Source organism: Typopeltis vanoorti, chromosome 14 (assembly GCF_054136105.1).
Source record: "Typopeltis vanoorti isolate ZY-2024b chromosome 14, IOZ_Tvanoo_1.0, whole genome shotgun sequence".
Lineage (NCBI taxonomy): Eukaryota > Metazoa > Arthropoda > Arachnida > Uropygi > Thelyphonidae > Typopeltis > Typopeltis vanoorti.
Genome location: NC_143562.1, coordinates 90,598,802 through 90,623,847, shown reverse-complemented (window position 1 = coordinate 90,623,847; position 25,046 = coordinate 90,598,802). Strand labels below are relative to the sequence as shown.

At 36.3% G+C, this 25,046-nt stretch overlaps 1 protein-coding gene across 5 annotated transcripts in view; it reads right to left on the bottom strand.

Moving 5' to 3' along the window:
• Positions 1-20,221: 20,221 nt before the first annotated feature.
• LOC150099751 (lachesin-like) overlaps positions 20,222-25,046 on the bottom strand; it is a 373,707-nt gene continuing 368,882 nt past the window's right edge. For all 5 annotated transcript variants that reach the window (XM_090404151.1, XM_090404155.1, XM_090404152.1 and 2 more), the window contains 2 exons: positions 22,812-23,105; positions 20,222-21,712 (listed from right to left, as the gene is read on the bottom strand). In XM_090404151.1, coding sequence (XP_090260277.1) covers positions 21,570-21,712; positions 22,812-23,105 — 437 coding nt within the window. In that variant the 3' untranslated portion in view covers positions 20,222-21,569. The remainder of the gene's footprint in view (positions 21,713-22,811; positions 23,106-25,046) is intronic.

The following is a 25,046-nucleotide window of genomic DNA, read 5'->3' as shown; positions in this document are numbered from 1 at the left end:
TAACCTTTTAGCCATCAAAAGCCGTGTTCAACAGAAGGGGAAAAAATGATTTTTTTTTCTTTCAAAAGCTAGACAACACGTAGAATATATTATATTTAGTAAAGTAATATTATAGCTGCTAATTCTATTATGGCAGTAACATTATCAGGTAACAATAAATTTTAAATTAATTATTGAGTTTGACAATGAGCTCAATAGACAGCTTATATTCATTGCTTAAGGTGTCACCCTGCAAATCTAATAATAAAAACTTCGTGCACATTTATTAAATCATGGCTTGGTTGGCTCATATAATGCAAACGGATTCTTTTGAATTTTTTTTAAACAGTTAATTAGCACTAGTATAATTTTTGAATGATCAAAGTGTAGGCTTCAGTAAGGCGAATCTTTGCTATAAATAGACCCAGCTAAATCACTGATTTATTTCCTATTCAGAGATGTATTTGTAATAAATTTAGATACAAAACAATCTGGATTATAATTCCTCTTAATTTGTCTTTGAAGAAGTGAATGAGAATTTTCACCAGGAGGTATTGCTACAATAATTAATTGAAATATGACGTAATAATATCTGGAAGAATTGCAATAATCGTAAGACAACAATTGACTAGTCTGCCAAAAGATTGAAAAAAAAAACTTTGCACAAAGTTTTCGAAAATGCGTTGCCATGGTGAGCAACAAAAATCCAATGAAATGTCATTTGCTTTGTTGCGTGAAAGACAGGTTGATTGAACTTATACGCGGATGTTGATATTGTTCCACAGAACATCTGTACCGATGAGGGTTGTTGTCAGCCGACTGTGAATTGGGAGTGAGTCGGTAGATTTGTGATATTTAATTGTCAGAAACAGTAAACCTGATCGATGGTGCAATATCAGATATTTGAGATCTTTGATGGTCAGTGGGCCCCAAGTATTTCTTTTCTGTAACTCTGGTGATACAGACGTAAGAAATTCAAGCTCATTTTATTTATTTATTATAACAAAATCGATCAACATTAGTATTAGAATATTTTTTTTCTTTGCATTTCTTTGTTTGGTGATGAACACCATTCCTAAGTCACTGCTTCGAACGTGAGACTTGTTTTTTGAATCTTGTTCTGTCATTATTTCTTTTTGTTTAGAAATAGCACATTACTATTATAGTAGCGGGTTGAAATCTGATGAGAAATTCAAAATATATCAAACGCAAGGCATTATCAGGATTAATCTTTGATTTTTAAAATAAAAAAAAACAAATAAATTATTAGCCTTTTATAAAAGCAAAAAATTTAAAAAAGCTAATTTTTACTTCAAATAATGTTCTTTCCATTGAACACCAAACTTTGTAATCAATAAATCTTCTATATATAAATTCTTCCGTTAAGAGAGTGAAATTTGGAGCATGGAGAAGAGTCCTTTTAGGACTTCCAAGGTAGCGGATAGCAATGCTGTAGCCAATGAAGCTTTAACTGAGGCTCGGCTATTGCCGTTACCCAGCCATGACTAGAGCTTTTAGCTCAATAACACCCCATCCACACAGATATTCTTCATTCAGATGACGGGATAAAGAGTCAAGGACTCAGTCCATCGCCCAGTTCTTATTAGAGTGAAATTTGGACTTGAAGTGAGAATAAAGCCCTTTTTAGGACTTCCAGGGTAACAAATGGCAATGCTGTAGCCAATGAAGTTTTAACTGAGTCTCGGCTATTGCCGTTACCCAGCCATGACTAGAGCTTTTTAGCTCAATAACACTGCATCCGCACAGATTTACTTCATTCAGATGACGGGATAAAGAGTCAATGACTCAGTCCATCGCCCAGTTCTTATAAGAACTATAAGAGTGAAATTTAGATTATGAAAAAAATGATTCGATGAATCAATCGACCGTGAGATGCGGTGATTGATTCATTCAATCCAATACCCTTGGAGGGTAATGGATGGCAGTGCTGTAGCCAATGAAGTTCTAACTGAGGTTCGGCTATTGCTGTTACCCTCCTGCCATGATCAGAGCTTTAATAGAGCAATAACACCTTATCCCTACACTGTCCTTACAGATAACGGGGATGATGAAAAGCATCACAGACCCTGAAATCGTCCATCGCAAGAGAAAGTTGATACAGCTTCAATGCTAACAATGAGTGTGTAAATTACCCACAAAATAATCTCATCATCCACAATCTGAAATCCAGATGAAGGGATAAAGAGTCGAGGACTGTCCATCAACCAATTAAGTTCAAAGCCACTACTAGTACTTTCTTCCTTCCGAAAATAACAAGATGAGTTAGACATTTGAGTTTAATATTTTTCTTTTTTTCCTCCTCCTCCCTCTCACTGTTCGCTAGCCTTCTCTTCCCCCCGATCCCATGCTCACGCAATCCGACTGGCATTAGCCAATAAAAATATATTCTTCGCTATTCAAACACTTCTCGTGCGTTACAAGATCATTACAACAATGAAAACAAGAGTGAAAAACATTAAATGTTTAATGAGTAACCACCTTTTATTGATGCACAGCGTAAATTCGACCCCATTGAAAAGATAAATCCAGCCGACAATGGTCAGTTTTTAGACATAGAAAATGTATATCTAGGGACGTTATGAAGAGCTCGATAGAGAATGGAAACTATTGAAGACTAGAAGCATTGAAAAAGATCAAGAATTCATGTTTTTTTTGGAATAAAGTTTTTCAAATGAAAAATTCTAGGAGAACAAATGATTGCTAATTTAGCAACATTAGTTAAAGCTGTACAGTGCCTCCCTCATTCATCAGCAGCAACTGAAAGAATATTTTCAGCAGTGACAATAAATGAGAATAAAATAAGAAATCAACTACAAACTCCCTTGATGAATGGACTCCTTTTGACAAAAAAAAAAATTGAAACATTCGTCAGCTACAGATTTTACTATTTCTGAAGAGTTAATTAATTTAGTAAAATCTGTTAAAATAATGAATAAATACTTCCAGTGTTTTTTATTATGAATGGGCACCCCTGTATATATGTAAATAGCATATTAAATAACTGAAAATTTAATGTTACATTATTTTAAACACTAAAATGAGAGTTGTAGAGTAGGTGCCCTCACTCGATGAGTCTTTGGACTCCCTGAAGGTGTCACGTAATAATAAGACTAAAAATTATATGGTAAATTAACATACATGTGAAGTGCTAGAGTTACACTTGGGACTTCTGTTATGATAATTGACAACTGCAGCTCTTGGACTCGCAGATGACTACAGTGAGGTGAGTTTGACTTTTTTTTATTTTCATATTTGTTGTACATGTGTTAATTTAGCGGATTTACACTGAGTTCATCTATGATAATAAGATAGTAATATTGTAAATAGAGTGAAACAGAAACAAATAAAATTTTAGTACTTTTTCCCCCCCCTTAAGATCTAGTACCCTTTTCCTGCATAAGTTAGTACAAAAAATATTTGTACTAACTGGGTGGTCACCCTGCCTCTGAAGCCGCAGGACTCTTCATGTCCCACCTGCTTTCAAGCAAGGTGTGTGTGGGGGGGTTGCCCTGCCTATCTTGAAATATTCCTATTTCGCTAACACTGTTCGAACTATACGGAAATAATATCAAATCACCCATCTGACAATCTAAATACTTCGTTGGATATTTCGTACCCTGTTTCTGGATCATTGGCCACCGTGTGCAGAGATGGTGCCATACAGTATGTAAAACACTAAAATGATTCGTTACAGATGGTGTTCGGGTGCTTCATCTTAGCCCAAGCAGCTGTAGCGGAAACCTTTCGATTTCTTTTGGTTTTGAGACCCTGATCTGGATGCTTTTCAGGATTTGGCTTCGAGAATCGCTTACGGTCAACACCCGGCGAAACTAGTGTCACAATATCTTTCCCCCGACTTTGTGCCCCCTTTTGCAAAGTGTGGCATGCAATTGAAACTGTAGAGCAACTCTTCTACCCGTGCAGAAGGCGAAGGCTGGCTGAAGTGCTTAGGATCCCGTTGCCCACGTTCTCTGAAGTGGTACTATTGCAGTCCTCCCCCCCCCCCCCAAACACACACCGGTGAGAAAAACAAAAAATAGCTAATTTTTCTCATTAATGTTTTCAAGTATCACATATGGAAATTACGTAGAAAACATCTTCTCACTGAGAAAGACGGAATCAACCCTCGAATTAGGAATTCTTCTCCCCCTCGATTCCTGGGGTAGGAAAGATACCTCTTGGGCGAAGAACGGTTAAGGAGATAGCGTAGGCTACCAACCAATGTCAGATTACACAGGGGAGAATTAAAGTGTGCATATGTTAGTAACTCCATTGCTTTTAAGACATTTTAAACTCACTTTATTAGCTTGTCAGTTTAGTTTAATTTTATTTCAATGTACGGAGGGGGGGGGTGATCAAACCCGGACTACAAATACCAACATCGAGGCGGTCCTGAGCCCTTTTATCGAGGGATCTACTGACCAGGTGTCACCAATTTGTTTTTTTTTATCGATTTCATCCGTTTATTTAGGTTTTACATTTTACGTTTATTCTTCCGGTGTGTGTTTTAAGAGTATTTTTATCTGTTTCCTCTTGTAAGGCTTTTATTTTTTTTTCCCTCTCTGTAACTTCTCATTTAATGAGCAAAAAGTCGAACGACCATTCTAGAAGTACCCTCGGGGGGGGGGTCAACAGCTAAAACTAGTCAGCTGAAGCTTCTTTCTCTCATCTAACACCATTTCACTCTTTTTATCGTTCTCTCTCTCTGCTGAATCTATGCTCAGAAGGCCAATGATGAGAAACTTGAACTCGCACAATGTGTGTGTTTGTGTAATTATGAATACGTGCCTGGAAATGAGTAATAGACTTTTATGTTACTAAATTCCCTAGTGAATATTGATTACTGTGATTCCTACGATGTGGGAAGACAACTTTAATTTGTCCTCCTCCTCCTATATATATGTGTTCTTCTTATTCTTTCTCTCCTCTTTTACACTGCGGTGTCGAGGATTGTTTATTTAACAACGACCAGAGGATAAGGTGGTTAGCCCTATGCCTCCGGTGTGTCATATGGCTGTAGATGCGTTCACGGAGACGGTTTGCCTGTTCTGGGGGACGAAACCCCCCCCCCCTCTGAGACTGGCTAACTCACCTTTAGTCTAAAGAGATCAGATAGGCTTCCTTACGTCATATATATATATATATATATATATTCAATGAATTATGGGAAGGGACCTTTTTAGTCAAATCAGACAAGTGGTGAAGCAATAGCTAAATCAAGCGTGAATGCCATATTTTCTGTAATTTGTGCTCTGAAACTTGGGATAAAAAATAAAGTAATCTCTTGCGAAGTATGATCAATTCTAATCGAAACTTTTAATAATATATTAATTAATGCAATCGTTTTAATACTTTTCTATGAGAAAATGAAGTGAGAGGACTGATGTGGCATTGGCTGGTCACCTACATGGGGGGAAGCATTCGCAGAGTCGGAGTAGAGTAGAGGGTTAAATTAGCAGTGCAGTTTGTGTTTAATAGAAATGTGTGAAGGGGTGGGCGTGAGAGTCGAGCATTCAGTTGATGTTGCAATACTGTCACCCAATGCACTCAGCAGCTTTTGTGAGAACCATTTTAAGGTAAGCGGACAACGAAGCTGGAGTTTTTGTCTCAAGGCTTTATAAGCGCTCCCTCGAAAAACTGTTGGGAGGGGAATTGGAATGGAAACAGTCTTCTCACCCTGGAGAGGAAGAATAAAAGTCTTGGAGATCTTCACTCGTGGTATTGGTGCAGTGGCACGAGTCGGGAGTGAGAATGACTGATGGAAGAGTTCAAAGAGGTGACCTGCGCCTGGAAGGGGAACTGGTTTCGAAAATATCCAGATTTTTGGGTGGGTGTGGAAAGGATTTGCTTCAGTTTATAGCAAATGCCTCAACTTGGTCAGTGGAATTCGAAAGAAGTTGGAATTACCAGCGAACGAGATTTCAGTGTTAGGATGGTGGGATTGCAGAAAATCAACCTTCCAGGGAAAGAAGTCAGAATTGGGGGAGGGGGGGGGTTAACGGTGGTGACAGCAGATGAATGATGCAAAGGAACATCAAGAAGCACAAGTGCCATCCTCGTGAAGATGGCACTTGTCCTCGCTGAAGAAATCACACACACAAGTGGTTTGGACGATTAAGATGGCTTGTGGTTGTTATTTTTGGGCTTCAGTCGAAAATGGGAGATCATGTTTGTACGAGTGCAATCATTTATACGTTGAAAGGAATACAGAAGACCTTTTTATTTTAACCCTAATCATCATTATCTATGGGTTTTGTTGTCATTAGTATTACACAAGCGATGACAAAAAAAGAAGTAAAAATACTCTTAAAGGCGATATTCTTATAACCTCATCTGAACACAATACAAAATCCATCCATATAAGGGGGAAAAAAAGAAGTAGAAAATAACCACAACACGCAGTTATTTAAACCCAAACACGTTTTGTCTTCATTTGTTGAACTGAAATATTAGTTGAAAACAGAAAAGTAAAAAAGTTTAATTGAATTTAAATGTTTATAAAATAAAACAAATCAAAAGACACTTCCTAAAATGTTAATATTCAATAATATGAAAAACTAACGGTTAAAAGAATCGAGAATTAGAATATATAAGAACCAATTATCACGTGAATGAAAGCATTAAGGGAAAAAAAGAGAATATAACTAAAATTTGACAGAACAAGAAACATAAGGGTCAGTAAGAAACTGGAACAAATACAACCACACACAAAGATCAAGAAGTTTAAATATAAACGAAGCTTGTTGTCAATCTTCAGAATCTGACTACAGAGAACTGGGACTAAATGAGTAGCGATAGAAACACCCATCTTGAGTCGGAAGGAGGACCCTTTCCTAATTATGGTGACCGGGTGCGACTGCGAAATGAAATGTAAACAATGGTGTTATGGGCGAGATTTGAAGAGTATGAAAAACTTCAAATGTATCGTAAGTGTACTTTCTACTGATGGGAGAGAACGAGGAGGACTTGACTGGACCAAACTTTTTTTGGAGGATGACAATAGATCAGATTATGCTGACTGATTTAAGCTCGACACACAGACCGGTACGGCATAGCGTATTAGTGTGGCTTCATCGCCAGAGTATGAAAGCAACTCTGACTAGCGCAACCTTTTCAACCCGTGGTGAGACATGAACAGTATCGTTGCAGTGACTAGCCCAGCTATGCTGTACCGGTCTGACCTAGAGGCTTTCAATCCAAGAGATGTATGGGAAGCTTAAGGCTATGCATCTAACCGCATGTTATACTTAAAGTCAGTATCATCGCCTACGTAGAATTAGCGATGGAGTCAGGTCAGAGTTAGCAGGTGGAACAGTGCTCCATCCTATGTCTAATAAACATTGGATGGAGCACTCAGACAATCACCATTTGAGGTGATTGTCTGAGTGCTATGCTGTACCTTTGAAACAAATGACGTCATCACTCCACCTAAAGAAAAACACTAATTACAACACGAAATGTTGGAACTAAGCTTCAAAACTGGAAATGATATACACGAAATGGAATTTGGAAGAGTGAAAATTGTAGACGATTATCTAATATAAAACATGAAGGAAGCGACAATTAGATTGAGTGAAGAAACAAGTAAATGCTTAGTGAATTGAAAGTCTGTAAGTGGTTGAATAAAAATGGAGAGAGATATTAAATTAGCCTTCAAACAATTTATACATCAACAAATGAAAAAAAAAAGACCTTTTGTTAAGAAGTGTACAGAATAATGACAGGAATGGCAAAAGAAATAAAGATGAGGAAGCAGCTAATGAATGTGGTCAAAGAAACGAGAGTTGATGTACTGATAGCAATTTGGGAAAGGACATCACCAAACGATTAAAAAACGATCACATTGCAATCCAGAATAGCTTTAAGTGGTCACTCTTAAATGCGAAAGGAAAGACCTGATCGCTACTTAGTGACTGCTAAGCTATGTAGGAGAAAGAAAATCCAAACGGAAGGATAGTTTATCCTCAGTAAAAATTGTAGTGTTAAGATAAAGAATGGATTTGAAATTTTAGAGAATGAGATGAAAGAAATGTATAGCATTTTAATTCTCAGATAATTAAAGTATATAGAGAGAAAACAAAGAATTACGTGAATAGAAGGATAGCAGGGGATCGACCGTGAGATGCGGTGATTAATACCCTTGGAGGGTAATGGATGGCAATGCTGTAGCCAATGAAGTTTAACTGAGGCTGGCTATTGTTGTTATCCTCCTGCCATGATCAGAGCTTTAATAGCTCAATAACGCCTAATCCTTACACTGTCCTCTACAGATAACGGGGAAGATGAAAGCATCCTTGTTTCGCCCTTGTAAGGACGTGAATAGAATTGTAGAAGAGCACAAAAATTGTGACAAAGAAGTAAATGCTATGACGAATAAACAAAAATGGGGTGCATGTGGCTAACTGAAGAAGATGAGATTTTAGAAACTGCAGAATTCCTGTTGAAAATAAAACTTGAACAGTTTGAGATAAGGAAGGGTGCAAAACAGGGATGCGTAAAATTTGGATTGTGAAAAGGAGACGAATACAGCGGAATCCTCATTACAGATGACAGAGTTCCGATGTACAAAGCAGCTGAAAAAAAGTTTGACATTGAATGCGTTGCTTTCAGAAAATTGTAATAAAAATAATCTAAAAGAGATTATACAAAAAATTTAACTAGCGACAGACAACCCCTTTGATCAAAGAGGTTAAGTCTGTCGCCTCAGATTGTTGATATTAGTGAGATCTGGTATGAAATATCTAACTCTACCTTCCATCTGATTCAGACGGGTTGGGGTATCCTACCAAGAGGAGTCACGGCGAAATAATGGAGCCGGCACACCACCAAGACCGACTAACTTGGCAATCGCTGAGGTAGATCCTTGAGCTCCTCACGTCTCCGACAGGAATCGAACCTAGGACACTCCTTCCACAGACATGGCTGCGAAGCGCACAGCCACTAGGCTAACTGCACGGACGGCATCGAATATAAAGACTACAATATCTTGGGAAGAATAGACAACTTGGGTAATGCGAATGATTATTCCACAATCTATGATTGCAATATCAGTAACAATTGTCCGTGTACCAATGAGTTCAAATACATGTTAGGATTGTATTGCTGGAGATGATGAAATGCAGTGCCGAATCTGTCCTTATTTAACCCCCAAAACGAGTGCTTCATCCAATGTCTAATAGTGTCTGCCTCAGTGAGAGGCAGAGGCCAACCTCCCAAATTTTGTTAGTCTTCATTTTTGATTTATGAAGACTAACAAAAAAAAAAGAGAATAGAAGCAATGGAAATGAAAGTTCTAAGGACAATGTTGGCAAAAAGAAAGAAATTGAACATTAATTTAGGGCTAAAGAGTGTTGAAGAAATGCTTAGGAACTCTGGCTTGAAGTGGTTTTGACATGCACGAGATGTGCTCTGGTAATAAAGAATACCAAGAAGCATGTACGAATGGGAATAGTATAAGAGGAAGATCTTGAAGAAAGAAATGGAGAGATTTTTGATCCACCTGACCTTACAGCTTAACTTCTCAGTAGAAGCTGTTAGGGAAATGAGACAGACTCGGAACAGTAAAAATGTAGGCGAAAAACATGAGAAGAGTGACACTTAGATTGAGTGAAGAGACAAGTAAAAGTCTATAAGGATTAATGATGTAATAAATTGTGTGATGCCTAATTTGTTAGGAAAACAAGACAATCTTTTGTTAAAATTCATGATCAATTGAAGAAGTGTACAAAATAATAAAGATCAGAAAGCAGCTAACGAGGTGTGTGGTCAAAGAAACGAATTAGCATTTTGGGAAAGGAAGCTTAATTAAATATAAGATGTCTGGGATATCACCAGATGGTTAAAAAGAAAAGTGAAATCGATGACATTGCAATTAAGAATTTAAATGGTCAAAAGTAGATATCAAAGAAAAGATCACCACACAATGAATGCGAAGGTATGCAGGAGAAAGGACAAACTCGTTCCATTTGAATTTTCTAAGTTAAAAATGAAAGAAAGAAAGAGGAAAATTGAGATGGCGAGAAAGAAATAAAAGAACAAACATTGATAATCAAAGAAATGCGTAGCATTTTAATTCTCAGAAATTTTTTTTAAATTTAAACATTGCCACAAAGAAAGAAGTGAATGCCATCACCAATAAATAAAAATGGGGTGTTGCTAACTGAAGAAGACAAGATTGTGGAGAAATGGAGAGGGAACGATTGAATGAGAGTTGAGCAGGAAAAAAACACAGAAACTATACTTACTTGAAGAAGGCTCAAGTAAGTATAGATTTAAATATTACAACTATTATCTAAAAATTGAAACTAGTGGAAAGAGTGGCGATGATAATGAGCAACAGAAATGTTGACGCTGAAGATATTTTATAGAAACATACTCAAACAGTAGGAAAAAATATCGATAATCATTGCAAAGAAGGAATATCCCGCTGAATGAGAAAATAGGATGATCACCTGAGATTGACATCACATTCGATACCAGGCTACAATATTTTTAGGAAGGATAGATAACTTAGGAGGGGGTGATGCAAATATTTTAGTCCAGTTACAGTAGAAACTATGATTGCAATATCAGTAACAGTTGTCCTTGTAGCAATGAGTTCAAACATGTCTGGGGTGAGGCGGAGTCTGACAAGTTCAAGTGCACGGTTGGTAGGGTTTTGCTGCTGGACCTGCAGAACGGGTGCTCCATCCTAGTAGAGTCTACACTGGGACAGTTGGATCCTGTGGAAGTGCACGCTTTTGATTAAAAAAAAGTCACATTTTGACTTATGCAGCAGAGACATTGGAAATTAAACTTTTAAGGACAAGGTCGACAGTAATTTAGGACTAAAAATATTGAAATGCGGTTTAGACATCTAATACGAATATAGGTGGAATATAAGGAGGAGGTTAGAAAGAAATGGAGAGATTTTTTGATGCACCTGACGGTTTCTGTTGGGACACTTGCTGCTGAAGAAAAAGGTCACCAGATATGATCATCATTTAAGTTGGCAAGAAGATGAAGTGCCAACAGTTCAAGCTTTGAAACAAATGAGGGCATCCTCTCACTGAAAGGAAACCCCAATGTATTATGGGAGTGTGAACTGTGGTTAGATTGAAGCCAACAAGTAAAAGCTTAGTCAATTGGGAGACGAATCAATTAGCCATCGCACAATTTATGCATCAACAAATGAAAAAAAAGTCTCTTTTATTGAAGAAGTGTACGGAATAATGCATCATATGAATGGTCAAAGAAACGAGAGTTGATGTAATGATAGCATTTTGGGAAAGAATATCACCAAAACGGTTAAAAACAAGTCAAATTGCAATCAAGAATAGCTTTAACTCTTAAATATATCAAAGGAAGGATCTGTTGGAGAAAGAAAATTGAAATTTCAAACGGAAGGATAGTCTATCCTCATTGCAAATGAAAGAGATGAAAATCGTAGTGCTAAAATAAAGAATAGATTTGAATTTTAGAGAATGAATAATTAAAAAGGAATAAAAGAACAAACACTGGTTATCAAAGAAGTCCTGGAAACTCACAAAAGTAAATTAAACAAACTATAATATAGAAAGAAAAGAAATTCTGTGGACATGATTGAAGAAGAGCATAAATGATTGCAGCATTGCGACAAAGGAAGAAGTGAATGGGATGTGTTGCTAAGTGAAGAAGACAAGAAACTAATAATGAACAGGGCTCCAGTAAGTGTAGATTTAACTATTATCTGCAAAATGAAACTAGTAGAGAAGATGGAAATGATGATAAGCAACGATACTCAAAGTGGGAAGAATTAATGATAATCATTGTATAAAGCAGTTAGGAAAAAGTTGGACATTGAATCCTTTGCGTTCAGAAAGTAATCTAAAAGAGATATACTGACCCTAAGATATGATAGCAAACTATGCCATATGTCGAGTCAGTTTGAAGGAAGATTTATATAAAAGGGCCGACACCTTTTGGTATCAAGATCAAAGGTGTTGGCGTGAAAGTATCAAGAATTTATTGATACAAATATGTTGAAGATGATTGCAGGTGTGAATCGGATTTATTGAGTATGAAGAAGTAGATTTGAAAAGAGATCTAAAGGTTATCAAACTGGATCATGCAGAATACACAGAGGAAAATAAAAGCGTGAAGCCAACTTATTTGCGTACAGATATAATGCTAGGATCAAAGGGGGTTAAGTCTGTCCCCCCAGATTGTGACATTAGTCAGAGCTGGTACTCGATACCAGCTACAATCTTTTAGGAAGGACAGACAACGTGGGGGTGATGGGTATGATTGCAATATTAGTAACGATTGTCCATGTACCTACCGATGGGTTCAAAGATATCTGGTGTGAGGCGGAGTCTGACAAGTTCAAGTACATGGTTGGTAGGATTCTGTTGTTGGAGATGACGAAATGTAGAGCCGGACCCGCCTTAGTGTCTGACTCAATTAGAGTCTACATTGGGATAGTTGGATCCTGCTGAAGAGCAAGCTTTTGATTAACAAAAGTTACATTTTTGACGTATGAAGACTAACAAAAAAAAAAGAGAATACAAGCAATGGAAATGAAAGTTCTAAGGCAAGACAGAATAATGAATTTGGACATTACTTTAGTGCTAAAAAGTATTGAAGAAATGCGTGGGAGAATGGATTAAATTTAAGAGAAATGAAGAGTTTTTTAATGTGCCTGAGCTGACATTTTTTGCTAAAGAAAAAGGTAACCAGATATGATCTCAGGTAGTCATCATTTAAGTTGGCAAGAGGATGAATGTTAAAAGCTGAATCTTTGAAACAAATGAGATCACCTCACTTAAAAAAAACATAAGTGAGAAATGTTGGAACTGGAAAAGGTCTTAGGGGAGTGAGAACTGCAGTTAGATTGAAGTCAAATAAAAGCATAGTGAATTGGAAGTCTATAAGTGATCGAATAATAATGGAGAGATGAATGAAATTAGCCATCACACAATTTATCAATTTATACATCAACAAATGAAAAATGCATGATATGAATGGCAAAAGAAATAATAGAAATGAGTGTTGATGCACTGATAGAATTCTAGGAAAGGACTAATCTTGTGATAGAAACGAACTTATATTAAAGGAAGGATAGTCTATCCTCAGTAAGAAAGAGAGAAAATTGCAGTGTTCACATAAAGAATGGATTTGACATTTTAGAGAATGAGGAATAAAATACAAATGGGGTGAGGCAACAGAAACTGAAAACATAATCGCTGCAAAGAAGGAATACCCCACTGAATGAGAAAATAGGATGAAAGCCAGTCTACTGGTATCCGTAAAATTCTGATGAATAGAGCATATGGGTGGAAGTATTATACATGAACTTAGTATAGAATTGGAGCACCTCCTTATACCTAAATTTTATAGATGGATCGGATGATTGTGAAAACAAAAATACAGGTAGTAGGAGACGAATACTCTGGGACAACTATTTCATTCAGATGGCAGAGTTTTGACATGCAAGCAGCTGAAACTGTTGGACGTTGAATAAAGCATTAGTTAAGAATACTTGGCAATTAATTTTGATACTGAATGTGGAACTGACAAAGGCAAATAATACTTTGCTCTCAGAAAATTGAAATAAAACACGCGATTATAATAATCTAAAAGATTAACTAAAGATATGATGGCAAACGATTCTATGTGTAGAGTCAGTTTGATAGAAGGGAGACCGAATTTCTGTCTGCCCTTTTATTTATTTATATAGGGATGGTGAGGATTTGTGTGTAAGGACGACTATGGAGATGATTGCGAGTGTAAATCGGATTGGTTAAGGATGTCAGTATAAGTGAAGAAGCACTTGAAAAGAGATCTAAGGGTTGTCATACAAAGAGGAGAATACAAAAGCATGAAGGCAACTTATTTGTGTATGGACATAATGCCAGGATCAAAGGGGTCTGTCGCCTCATATTGTTGACATTAATGAGACCTGGTATCGAGTGTAAAGACTGCAATATTTTAGGACGGAGAGATGCGAATGATTTAGTCCACAATCTACGATTGCAATATTAGTACCAGTGAGTTCAAAGATATCTGGTGTGAAGCGGAGACTAACAAGTTCAAGTACGTTGTTGGAGATGATGAAATGCATCGCCAAATAAATTTAAGTTAGCGAGGAAATCTCACGAGGAGAATGAAGCCTAATTTATTGAGTTGCTGTAAGGCAGAAGGAAATCGGGGTGAAAGAGTATTTAATCTCAATATAGTGTCAGAGGGAGTTCCAGTAAAAGACATGAAGTGATCATGATATTGAGACTTGGGAAGCAACTAAGTGTGTTCATGTGACAGGCTAAACGACAAAGCATTAAATTATGGAATGTGTCCCTAAAATTCGAAGAATAAAATGGATGATGAGATGGAAGGAATATGCGTAAGGTCAGAAGAATCACAAGTATTGTATGGACAGTCGAGTAGGAAAGAACCTGAATCCGTAGTCTAAAGAATAACTCTATTGAAGGAAAGATTGTCGAACAAATGACAGCCAACCTTGATAAGCTTTATAAACCTGATGTATGCGACATTGAATTCACTGCATGAGGAGGAAGTATAAGAGCTGAATAAGTTTCTGGAATAGGAACTGTTGGGATATCAGCACGAGTACTAAAAGAGTGTTCAACTGAACTGGCTGTTTAATATGAGTCTCAGAACAGGAAGGTTAAATAACTGCTCACATTTTATGTTACTGTTGTGTTAGACAAGGGGCATGGACACGCCATGATACTTTTGGACTTTGCTGTTATTACATAAACTGAAAGATATGGGATTGGATTATAAACTTTTACCTTGAAGAAAAGGAGCGGTGTAGGGGGGGAATGTGAAAGATTTAAAGTCGTCCTTGGCCTAAAAGCCAATCTTGATAAACGACCCATTCGATCTCACTCTACGAAGATAAATCAGATGTAAATGAAATCTTGTCCAAGTAGGACACCAAAAAAGTCCTGATGGCATTCACCTATGTCACCCATTTCCGTACACAATACCATGAAAGAATTTGGCGAATATCAAATAAACTCCCATCATTTAGGTTACCTACTTTATGGTAAGATAACGAACGAAACTTCGTCCAAGCTCTTCCTCCTACGTGTAAATGATTTACTCCAACGGACCGCCAGTTCAATGCACAGAATCACTTACCTTACGAGAGCATGTTGATGTTGTACTCCTCCTGTTCATTTGACAATCTTTGTAGTGCACAAATCACCTCTAATATCCAAAAACAAATATTGGCTTTAGTTCCCACAAGAAAGACAGGATTGACAATACTCAAATCTTTATACAAGATGAAATTTGCCTTCTCTGTATCCAAAAAAATTAGGTTTACTCTGAACAAATCCGTCCGACCATCGGATATTGCTGTCATTTCTGTATAGAAAAGGTTAGAGTGATTAATGACTACAGCTGATGTTCAGATTAAATCTCTCCATTTCTACCTTCTCGGACAGTTTCCCAAGAAATATAATCCACAACTCATAGAGAACAGGTTGGCCAACCTCGTAAAGGATGTCAAATGGACTGGGAATTTAGCCGACCAAACTGTTATATTAAGTAAACCCTTTCACTAACTATTCTTTTCAGTGAAGCAAGGCAAAATATCAGCCACTGGAATAAATCCCAAATAGAACTCCCATAAGTCTATCTAAATGATGTTCTCAAAAAAGCTGACATATTACTCATTACAAAAGAAAACTTGATCCATGTTGCAGAACCAAACAGTAGAATGAATACCAAAAATACAGACACGATTTGAAGAAAAGCGAAATGGCCACGGGCCCGCGGGATTTCTGTTCAGTACGAACACCACGTTCCAGCATCGAGATGTGTGCAAATTCACGTGGAAACTGTTCCAGGTAAGATTTGGGAAGAACAAATCGAAGGGGTTGGAATTTCACTTTAAGACAAATAGTTAAAATATCACGAGAATACGCCAAAGATCCGAAAAGCTGTTGCAAAGGGTGCAATTTAGATGGGATATTATATTATACGGAGCAATGAAGAGTCTGTATTCTAGTTTGAACTGAAGCAGGTACAAGACGATAGTCTGATGTTAAATTAAGGAAAAAGATAGGGATGCACATGTCTGCAAGCCTATTAATCAACTATACGAATCGTATTATGAAATAAAGTGGCTTTAAACCGGATATCAAAACTGGGGCTGTTCATCTCAGCTTCTTACTTTTAAGAACATAACTTCACCTGTATAAATAGTCTACAGGATTCCGTAATACATTTAATAATTAGCAGCATGAAATAGATCAATCATGAATGCAGAAGTAATAAAGCATTTCTGCTATTTAGGCACAGCTTTTAGTAAGTATGGTGAATAAATTTATATGAAATAATAGAGAAATTAGTCAAAGTATACAAAACTATTCAAACCAATTTTAATTTGTGAATCCCAGAGTTGAGTTTGAAGTAAGAGAGCGAAATGAAAACTGAATGGTCTTGTACCTTCATCGTTCAATCTAAATCTGGTTCTTTTCTGTGCTAATCCCAAACTGGACCTAATGACGTTGTTAAAGAATGTGATTTTGACTACTTTCTACCTTTAATGTAACGTACTCCTGATATAATAATCTCTTTAATTGCGTCTAAGCACAGATTTCTAAGTAACAAACCTTTCCTGTCAAACTAACTATAAAAAGACGCCAAATGAAAACCCTAGTTGAACGTATCTCCTGTTAAATCAGCATTTGAATTTTACATCTATCATAAATAATCAAAAAAAAATTCCTTTCGAATATCAAAGCAATCTGATCACATTTAAAAATAGTTTCCATCAAAGAACATAGAGGGCGCCACCTTACAGACAGATTTCACACAGCAACGAAAGCATTTTTTTTTTTTTTTTGCAAACGAAGCAAGATAACATTTAATGGGGAAACATTCGCTTTCAAAATTCCCAACCTCTTACACCTACATTTCTTCATGTAATGAATTAAAAATAAAAACAATCTACAGCTGTTAAAATTTCCCGTTCGGTCGTATGGTGGCGCCATCTTTAGTATATTATTGAAATGAATGCTAGAAACTGTACGATACTTTATTTATTCTAGTTAATAATCAATGAAATGGACGCATTACGGACATTGATTATTCTGTTCTCATTACGAATTATCTTGCAATGGAATGTATCAACAAATTCATCATTTCATTTCGAGTTAGAAATCGTTTTTTTAGTTGTATTTTAAATGAAGTAAATTCCATCATATGCACAATACTTTTTAAGCTCATAAGCCGCCCCCCCCCCCCCTTCTGTAATGAAATGTTAAGAAACTAAACAAAGTTTAAAATTACTACCGTCATCTTTCGTAGAAACGACAATGGTAGTGATAACATTTTTCTTTAAGATATAAATAAAATACGTTTGCTCAGTGGCGCCATCTACCGCGTATTACGTGAATTATCATACTTTTCTCCAAAACAAAAGTTTGATATTTTGCTACAAGAATTCTTCGCGAAAACTCAACAGAATCTCTCCGATATGAGTTAGTTTTCTAAAATAAACTTATATACAAGTTTAATTTTATGATCATTAAATTAACTGGAATAAATGAAAAAGTTACCTTTCCAGTCCTTCATAACATCCTCTCGATATACGTCTTACTGGTGAGACATCATTTTGTAGCTCAGAAATAAACTTAATGGATTGAAACACCCCAGCAATCAAACAAGGAGATTATTATTGACATTTGAGTGAATATTCTTAAGAATAAGAGGTCGAATTCATAAACATCTAGCACTTCTGCATAGACGGCTTTGTATTCATGAGAAAAGTTCTTTAATTTTGATTTAGTTTTCTTAAATATCTGTAGATATTTAAGTCTACTCTACTGTTTGACCGCTCTCCTGACAGAATGAAATTTACTTTGACAACATCCACGAAATGAAGGCTTCGTTTCTGCCCTGCAAGAAAAGAAATGACATCATAGGAGATGTTAATAAGCGTAGAAAACAAAGACGAACTTCACCACCAAACATCTTTTAAATCCGACCCAAGAGAAGGACAAAATCAGGCTCACCTCTGTTACTATAATTTCGTGACATTTGCCACATACTTTCTGTCACTCCACAGAAACCTGACGTGATCTCTCTGGACATTACCAAAGCATTTGATTGTTCTAGTATAGACGCCTGCTTACCAAGTTAGTATATTATGGTTTACTCTTTGCAATCAAGTCGCAACTTCCCCCCTCTGGTAGGTCATTACATGTCGTAATGGCCTCCCTCTTCATATGTCTACACTGTTGTCATTGTTCTTCCGGTCTTAGTTTTCCTGGCAGTACAATTTCTCATCATTTTACAAACCTTAGATCAGCGGTGAAATAATGAAAACAAATTTAAAATGTTTTAAGACTAAATATGTATGTAAGATGCTAAAAGTGTAATATTTGATGTTGTGTTTGTCATTGAATATAAATATTATAATAATATGTCTGTATTACGATTTTTTTTTTTTTTTGATGCGTGCCATTAAATATTTTTTTTTCCAAAGGGGGGGGGGGCTTTACATCCATACGTTTGGGAAGCACTGCCAGGGCGTCGTCAGATTAGATCGCCCCTGATGGATTATAAGACAAAAATATAAGAATATCTCCAATTGCAGCTTTGTTTTTATTACAAGAGAAACATTAATGCAAAACGATTACGTACTAATTAAATGTTTGCTCCACGGAGATATCGCACATTAAAACTGTTTATAAGCTATGTTCGCCTCTATCGATATAGTTGCTAGACCAACCAATCTTTCTTGAGTCATTGCTGTTCGCAAATAATTTCTAATCAGTTTAGGCTTGGAAAATCTTCTTTCCTGTTAGCGTAGCGACGGCGCCTACCGCAATATGGTTGAACGAGCGCCGTGAGGTAGGCTGCCTCTATGCTACACCCTGTCGACGGCATACTGAGCACTGCCTTAGATCATTGGATTAATACAAGTTTCGAGATGTCGCATAACTAATGCCTTAAATACTGACACCATCAACAACAACACAGTCATTATGGTTTCTTTTACATATCCGTGTTTCTCTTCTTGGACTGATTTGAATTCTCATTCTCCAAAGAAATTTCATGCCAATAATTTTTTTTTTCTATAAACACTTTACAAAAGGACAATGTGCTTATCAGATGACTCACCCTGTATTTTCTATATATATATATATATATATATATATATATATTTCCTTCATGATCCTTCTGAGAAAAACTAGCTTCCATTTTCCCTTCAGGCTTGGAAAACAAACGGAAGTTTCAGCGCTGTCAAACTAACTTATAACTCCATTTTCCCCACGGTTTACAACTTCCAACAACACGTTCCTTCTTTCAGCACTCGTCCAAACACGCCACTCATGCATGTGTGTAGAATAATACCACACTATAACCATCTAATCTTACGAATTACGTATCCTAAAAGACATTTCATATTGGTACACTAATTATGAATAATCCTTTTTCAGTGGATTTAGAAGAACAATAAAAACATACGTAAAATATTCTCTGTAAAATGTTTGTGTTTTTATGCAACAATTCTCTGAAGAATAAAAAATAAATCTCTGATGAAAAATGCAGTGAGATAGGAGTCGATTGTATGAGCAACTTAACCGCAATGAATACTTGATATTAACTAATTATACTCACAGAACATAGTGTAACCACACACGACAAAATATTATTTTAATAGATATTCGTTGCTTTATACAGGGTGGTTGAAAATTCCACGTACAAACTTTCAGGGGAGGTAGAGAACATCAAAATCAACCCTATTCACATAAGAAAGCATGACCGGAAACGCCACCCGAAAGTGATAGGTGGCGCTGTTCGCCAGCGCTCCAGGTGAGCAATTGGGGCTTCCTCATTCAAGCTTTCGACGTCGTACGAAGAACATGCGTCGTTTTACGAACTCTGAGCTGGCAGACATGCCCTCATTTACCATATTATGTATCCAACTACTATCGAACTGTTCAGTTACGCCTAATAAAGTTTTTTACACTACTTACTGCCTCGTGTTATTTCTGTATCTTTGTGTCCCTGTTAGTACCTTCCGATCATGCCTTCCTATGTGAACATGGTTGATTTTGATGTTCTCTACCTCCCCTCAAAGTTTGTACGTGGAATTTTGAACCACCCTATATATTTGTACTTTCATAAGACCATGCAGATATTACTTTTTCCTGTTATATATGTTTCAAGGTTGCTGATATAATTTTAACTATTTCTTATTACAATCACACACAGATGCTACAGTATGAAAAGTTTTTATTATATCTCCCAATCATATACAATCTTATCCAGCTGACGGATGGAGAAATACATCCAGCATAAAATTGAAAAAATTACTCCGTTAAGAAGAGCGGGTTTTTATTTATTTATTTATTTCAGCAGAATAAATGAAATTATAATTACTCGAGACAGAAGTCTATAAAAGAAAATTAAGGACCCTGTCCACAAGGGGTGTATTGCACTAATTTTGTTGGTTTTTTTTTTTTTAGAAACGCTAATAACTTAAAATGTATTAACCAAACGTTTGTTCAAATCCATTGGAATTACGTCTGATACGTAAAGAAACGCAATCATATACTTGATCTCTTGTATTTCAACTTATGGACAACGACCCTTTCCAGTGACACAATAAAAAACTGTCAGATAACACACTGTGAAATTCAAAAGGCTATAGAAACACATACTTTTTTTTTTCTGTAGTACGTCTTCACCGGTAAAAAGACAAGGAGAAAGATGGGATTATTGAACAAACGATGAATAAGTCACATGCAAAAACCAAAGATAAAATCTATTTTGCTTTTTTTGTCATATATATTTATTTATATATATATATAATGCTTTGTTTTTCTTCTTTTATACATACATATTCATATGGACCCTGTGATTCGTATCTGAGCGTTCTCCAAAGAAAGAAAAAAAACCTCTCAGCACCCGTGTATCATGTGGTGATATTTTTAAACTGGGTCACTGTGATAAAATAAGTAATTTACAGGCACCAGTACATTCTTATTGCAAAAATTCGTGTGACCTTGTTGGGATGGGTAGGGAGGGGTTAAACGTTCGCATCATGGAGCAGTTGATTTTGTTTTCAGTCAACCATATTTTTTTGAAGTAATTGGGGAAGACAAAAAAAAAACGGGTGGTTCTAGTTTTGCCTTAAAATCGAGGACGACTTATTTAAATAGGACAAAGACAATATTAAAATTTTCGAAAAACCATACACCAGTCTGTTTTTAAATACAACTTCCATTTAAATGTTCGTCTGTCTTAAGGATATCGTAAGCTCTGTAACAGTTCTCGATATATCCTAGAAGGTAAGTTCCTTTCTTTTTTTTTTTTATCTGTCGATAGCGCACTTTCTATCTTGCAGTAGGAGGAGAAACAAGAAACGTTAGTAGCTCTCTTTCTCCGTTGAAAATGTTGGGGGGGAAGAGGCAGGCATTGGCATCCGATTCTTAGAAGGTCAAAAGTAGTGATGAGATGCCGCCACATTCTAGGGCCTCCCGCGCGCGCTACGTGACGTCAAAGTTGTCATGGCGACGGCGATCTCTCGGAGATATTGCGTAAAATATGTACAGGTAGCTCCATCACCGTTTGTCGTACAAGAAGACAGCAAAACACAGTACTATTATCAAATTATTCCAAATGGCTGGAAGCCCTGTCGCGCAAGAAGACGAAGATGAGGAGGAAGAAGGGTGTTTCCCATGCTGCATTGCTGCTGGATTCTCTCCTGAAATTTAATTGAAGGGAAAAGAAATTAAATAAGGTTTTATAGGTCGTTCATATACAATAATGAGTAGTTAAATAATATATACGAAATTTTATAAGATATTTTAAAGTAGAAATACTATCCTCTTAACTTATCCTACTAACCAAATCATCAAGTGGCCATGTTAATAAACATTTAAAACCATAATATCATATTATTAAACATGTTTAATAAAGGTTTTTGATAAATTCTGAATTATCTGTATATATTTACAATTTCAACGTATTCCATATTACGAGATATCACATTTATCCGAGAGATGGCGCCAGAGTGAGGCTGCTTTTGATGTAAAATGAGAAATAGCTTCAGACTTTAAGGATATATAAAATGGACATTTTAGAAATTGGAAAGGATTTGCAAACGCATGCCTAGAAGGATAAAGAGAACTGGGCAAAGAGGTTTATGGATAAGTGAAAAACTTTTGAAATAGGGTGAAAAAAAAACGATAGTAGAAAATTATGAATGGAACTCTGTTAAAATAATATTGATAGTGGGAGAGGGAACTTGGAATCAGCTATGAAATTTGTAAATAATTCGTAAGCATTTTACAAATCTGACGTAAATGAATGATTGCAACGAAATCTCAAGAACAGATACTACACTTAAATTTAGCCAAGAGATTATACAACACATTAAGAAGGTAAATAAAGTTTTGATAAGAAATAGAATAGAAACTTTATTTAAATAAAATGCTAGAATAAATTGTTTGAAAACTTCCTTTAAAAGAACAAAATTTCAAATGATTTACACATACACCTTTTTTTTTTATACATAAGTTATATTAGTAAATTAAATATAATTGATTTATTACTATTACTATAGCTGTACTATCATCTCAAGAAGCAAATTTGATTGTTTGCCTGTAAATGCCTTCAAGCCATATTTGCATGAAATTCATCTGCAGTCAATGCATGCTTAGCTGAAACTTTGATGCAGCTAGTTTTGTATTTCTTTCCGCAGTACTAAACTTAACAAGATAAAGCTGATGCCACTTATAAGTCTGTGAAACAGTAATTTGATAAAACACGTGATGCAGATGAACAGGAATGAGATAACTTACCATTTAGTACGTGGAGTCCAATATCCGCTTGCTCTGCGTTTGACGGAACGCAAGAGTAGTTTCCGGAGTCACTGAATTGAGCATTACTTATTAACAGTTTACTTGTAGTTCGTAGTGCCTTCTCTGTGTGCACACTGATACCCCTGGGGGAGTCATAGTTGATGACTTTTCCGTTGTGGTACCAGAACACATAGTCCGGGGGCACTGGGCTCTCCATCACCACGCATGTGAGGTTTATTGTACTGCCACTGTTTATATATAAAGCTGGACTACCGATGATTTTTGCTTTACTCACTGCAACAGATAAAACGTTAATTTGTTAAGATTGGATTACGTCATTACTCATAATCATGACAAGTACATTTTATAGTGACTGAATCACATTATAAAGAAAAAACTCGGATATTAGGAATGTTCTTAACTATTTATAATAAAATAAAAACATTTCTTAAACTAAAAAAATTGGCTTAAGTTTTTTAATTAAAAAACTTAAGCTAGAAACTCAATAGAAAGAGAAATACACCTTTTTATTATTAATATAAGTCTACTATTTCAAAGAAACAATTGGAAGTACCGTTGAATTAAATATACGTGCTATTATATTATAAATTGTGCACTGTATTATTTAGTATTAATTTTGTTTATAATTAATGAAAGATATCATGTACGTACATGCACGAGATAGAGATATCTAGTATCAATGTTTATAATTAATGAAAGCCATCATATACGTGAAATAAGATCTACGTGCATGCATGAGATATATATATATATATATATATATATATATATATATTAAATGGAGCAGTTTGGAATATATATATATATATATATTAAATGGAGCAGTTTGGAATAATGTTGCCTTGCACGGAAACTAAATAGAAATGTATTTGGGTTGTACATCCAGAGATTGATACTTTCAACTCAATCAGGAACACACAGAGTATGTATTATAGTGACACAAGTCATCATTCAGACATCTAATTATACTGGTCATGTTTACCTCCCGCTTTATCCATCTTGTCTACTAAAGGTAGGACCTATCAAGTATCTAGCAGCATCTAGGCGACTGCAGACAATGCTGATCACTCGTTACAAGCATGTATTGACATTAATGGATTAGAATATGTGGATTGGAACACGTTGCATTTACGTTTCAATCTGAGGAATGTAATGAATCTAGGAAAGGACCATAGCTACGTCTGATGAATGCGCGTGCATTATTAATATGAATTTCTTGTAATGGTAGTTCGGTTAGGGACTTGCTTATCCACGGTTACTAATGTACCACCATAGATTGAAACATTTCGTGTAAACCTGCTGTATATCATGTGCCATCGGTGAGTTAATGGTTACATAATCCAGAGATCAAACATTGGATTTTTTTCAAGTCTGTAATAAGGAAGATTAATCAATAAGTGATAATTCATCCGATTAACTCACAATTTTGTATTCTTTACCATCAAATTACTCGCCATTTTCCTAAACATCGAGTGATGAATAAAAGAAACCCAGGTCCTTAAAAGGACTGGCTAGATGGGCGAAGTAAGAATGCATTTCATCTTCTCCGTTATCTGTAGAAGACAGTGTAGGGATAAGGTGTTATTGAGCTATAAAAGCTCTGATCATGGCAGGAGGGTAACAGCAATAGCCGAGCCTCAGTTAGAACTTCATTGGCTACAGCATTGCCATCCATTACCCTCCCAAGGTACCCATTTTATTTTAGTCGCCTCGTGCGACATGCATGAGCTACATTGGGGCTTTTGTTAAAGTAAAGCCAAACTCTAAAAATTAGGACGATCCCTAGACCACTCCATAGTGGCCGAAAGACCGTCCAAATCAGTGACGGACCCCACCACCACCGAGCAGAACCGCTCATATTCCAGGAAAAAGCATCCACCGACAAAGTTCCTCGCCGGACCATGCAGGAGAACACCCTGCCTGGACATTCAAAATGCTCTCCCAGGGCAAACCCCGCGGAATCTAAGCCCCCCCCCCATTCACCGGGAGCAAAATTCCGAAAGAAACCTGAGAGAGCAAAACTCTCGAAACTCTGCGTCCATTTGAGTCGCCTCTTACGACTCGCATTGGCGCTATTCTTATCCCGACCACCACACGGGAAAGAAACCCAGATTTCCCTATCGTCGGCTTATATGTAACCAACAAATCAGAATTAGTATATTCTGTTAATTTATATTTTATTTATAAAAACATTTTACATAGATGCTACTCTTA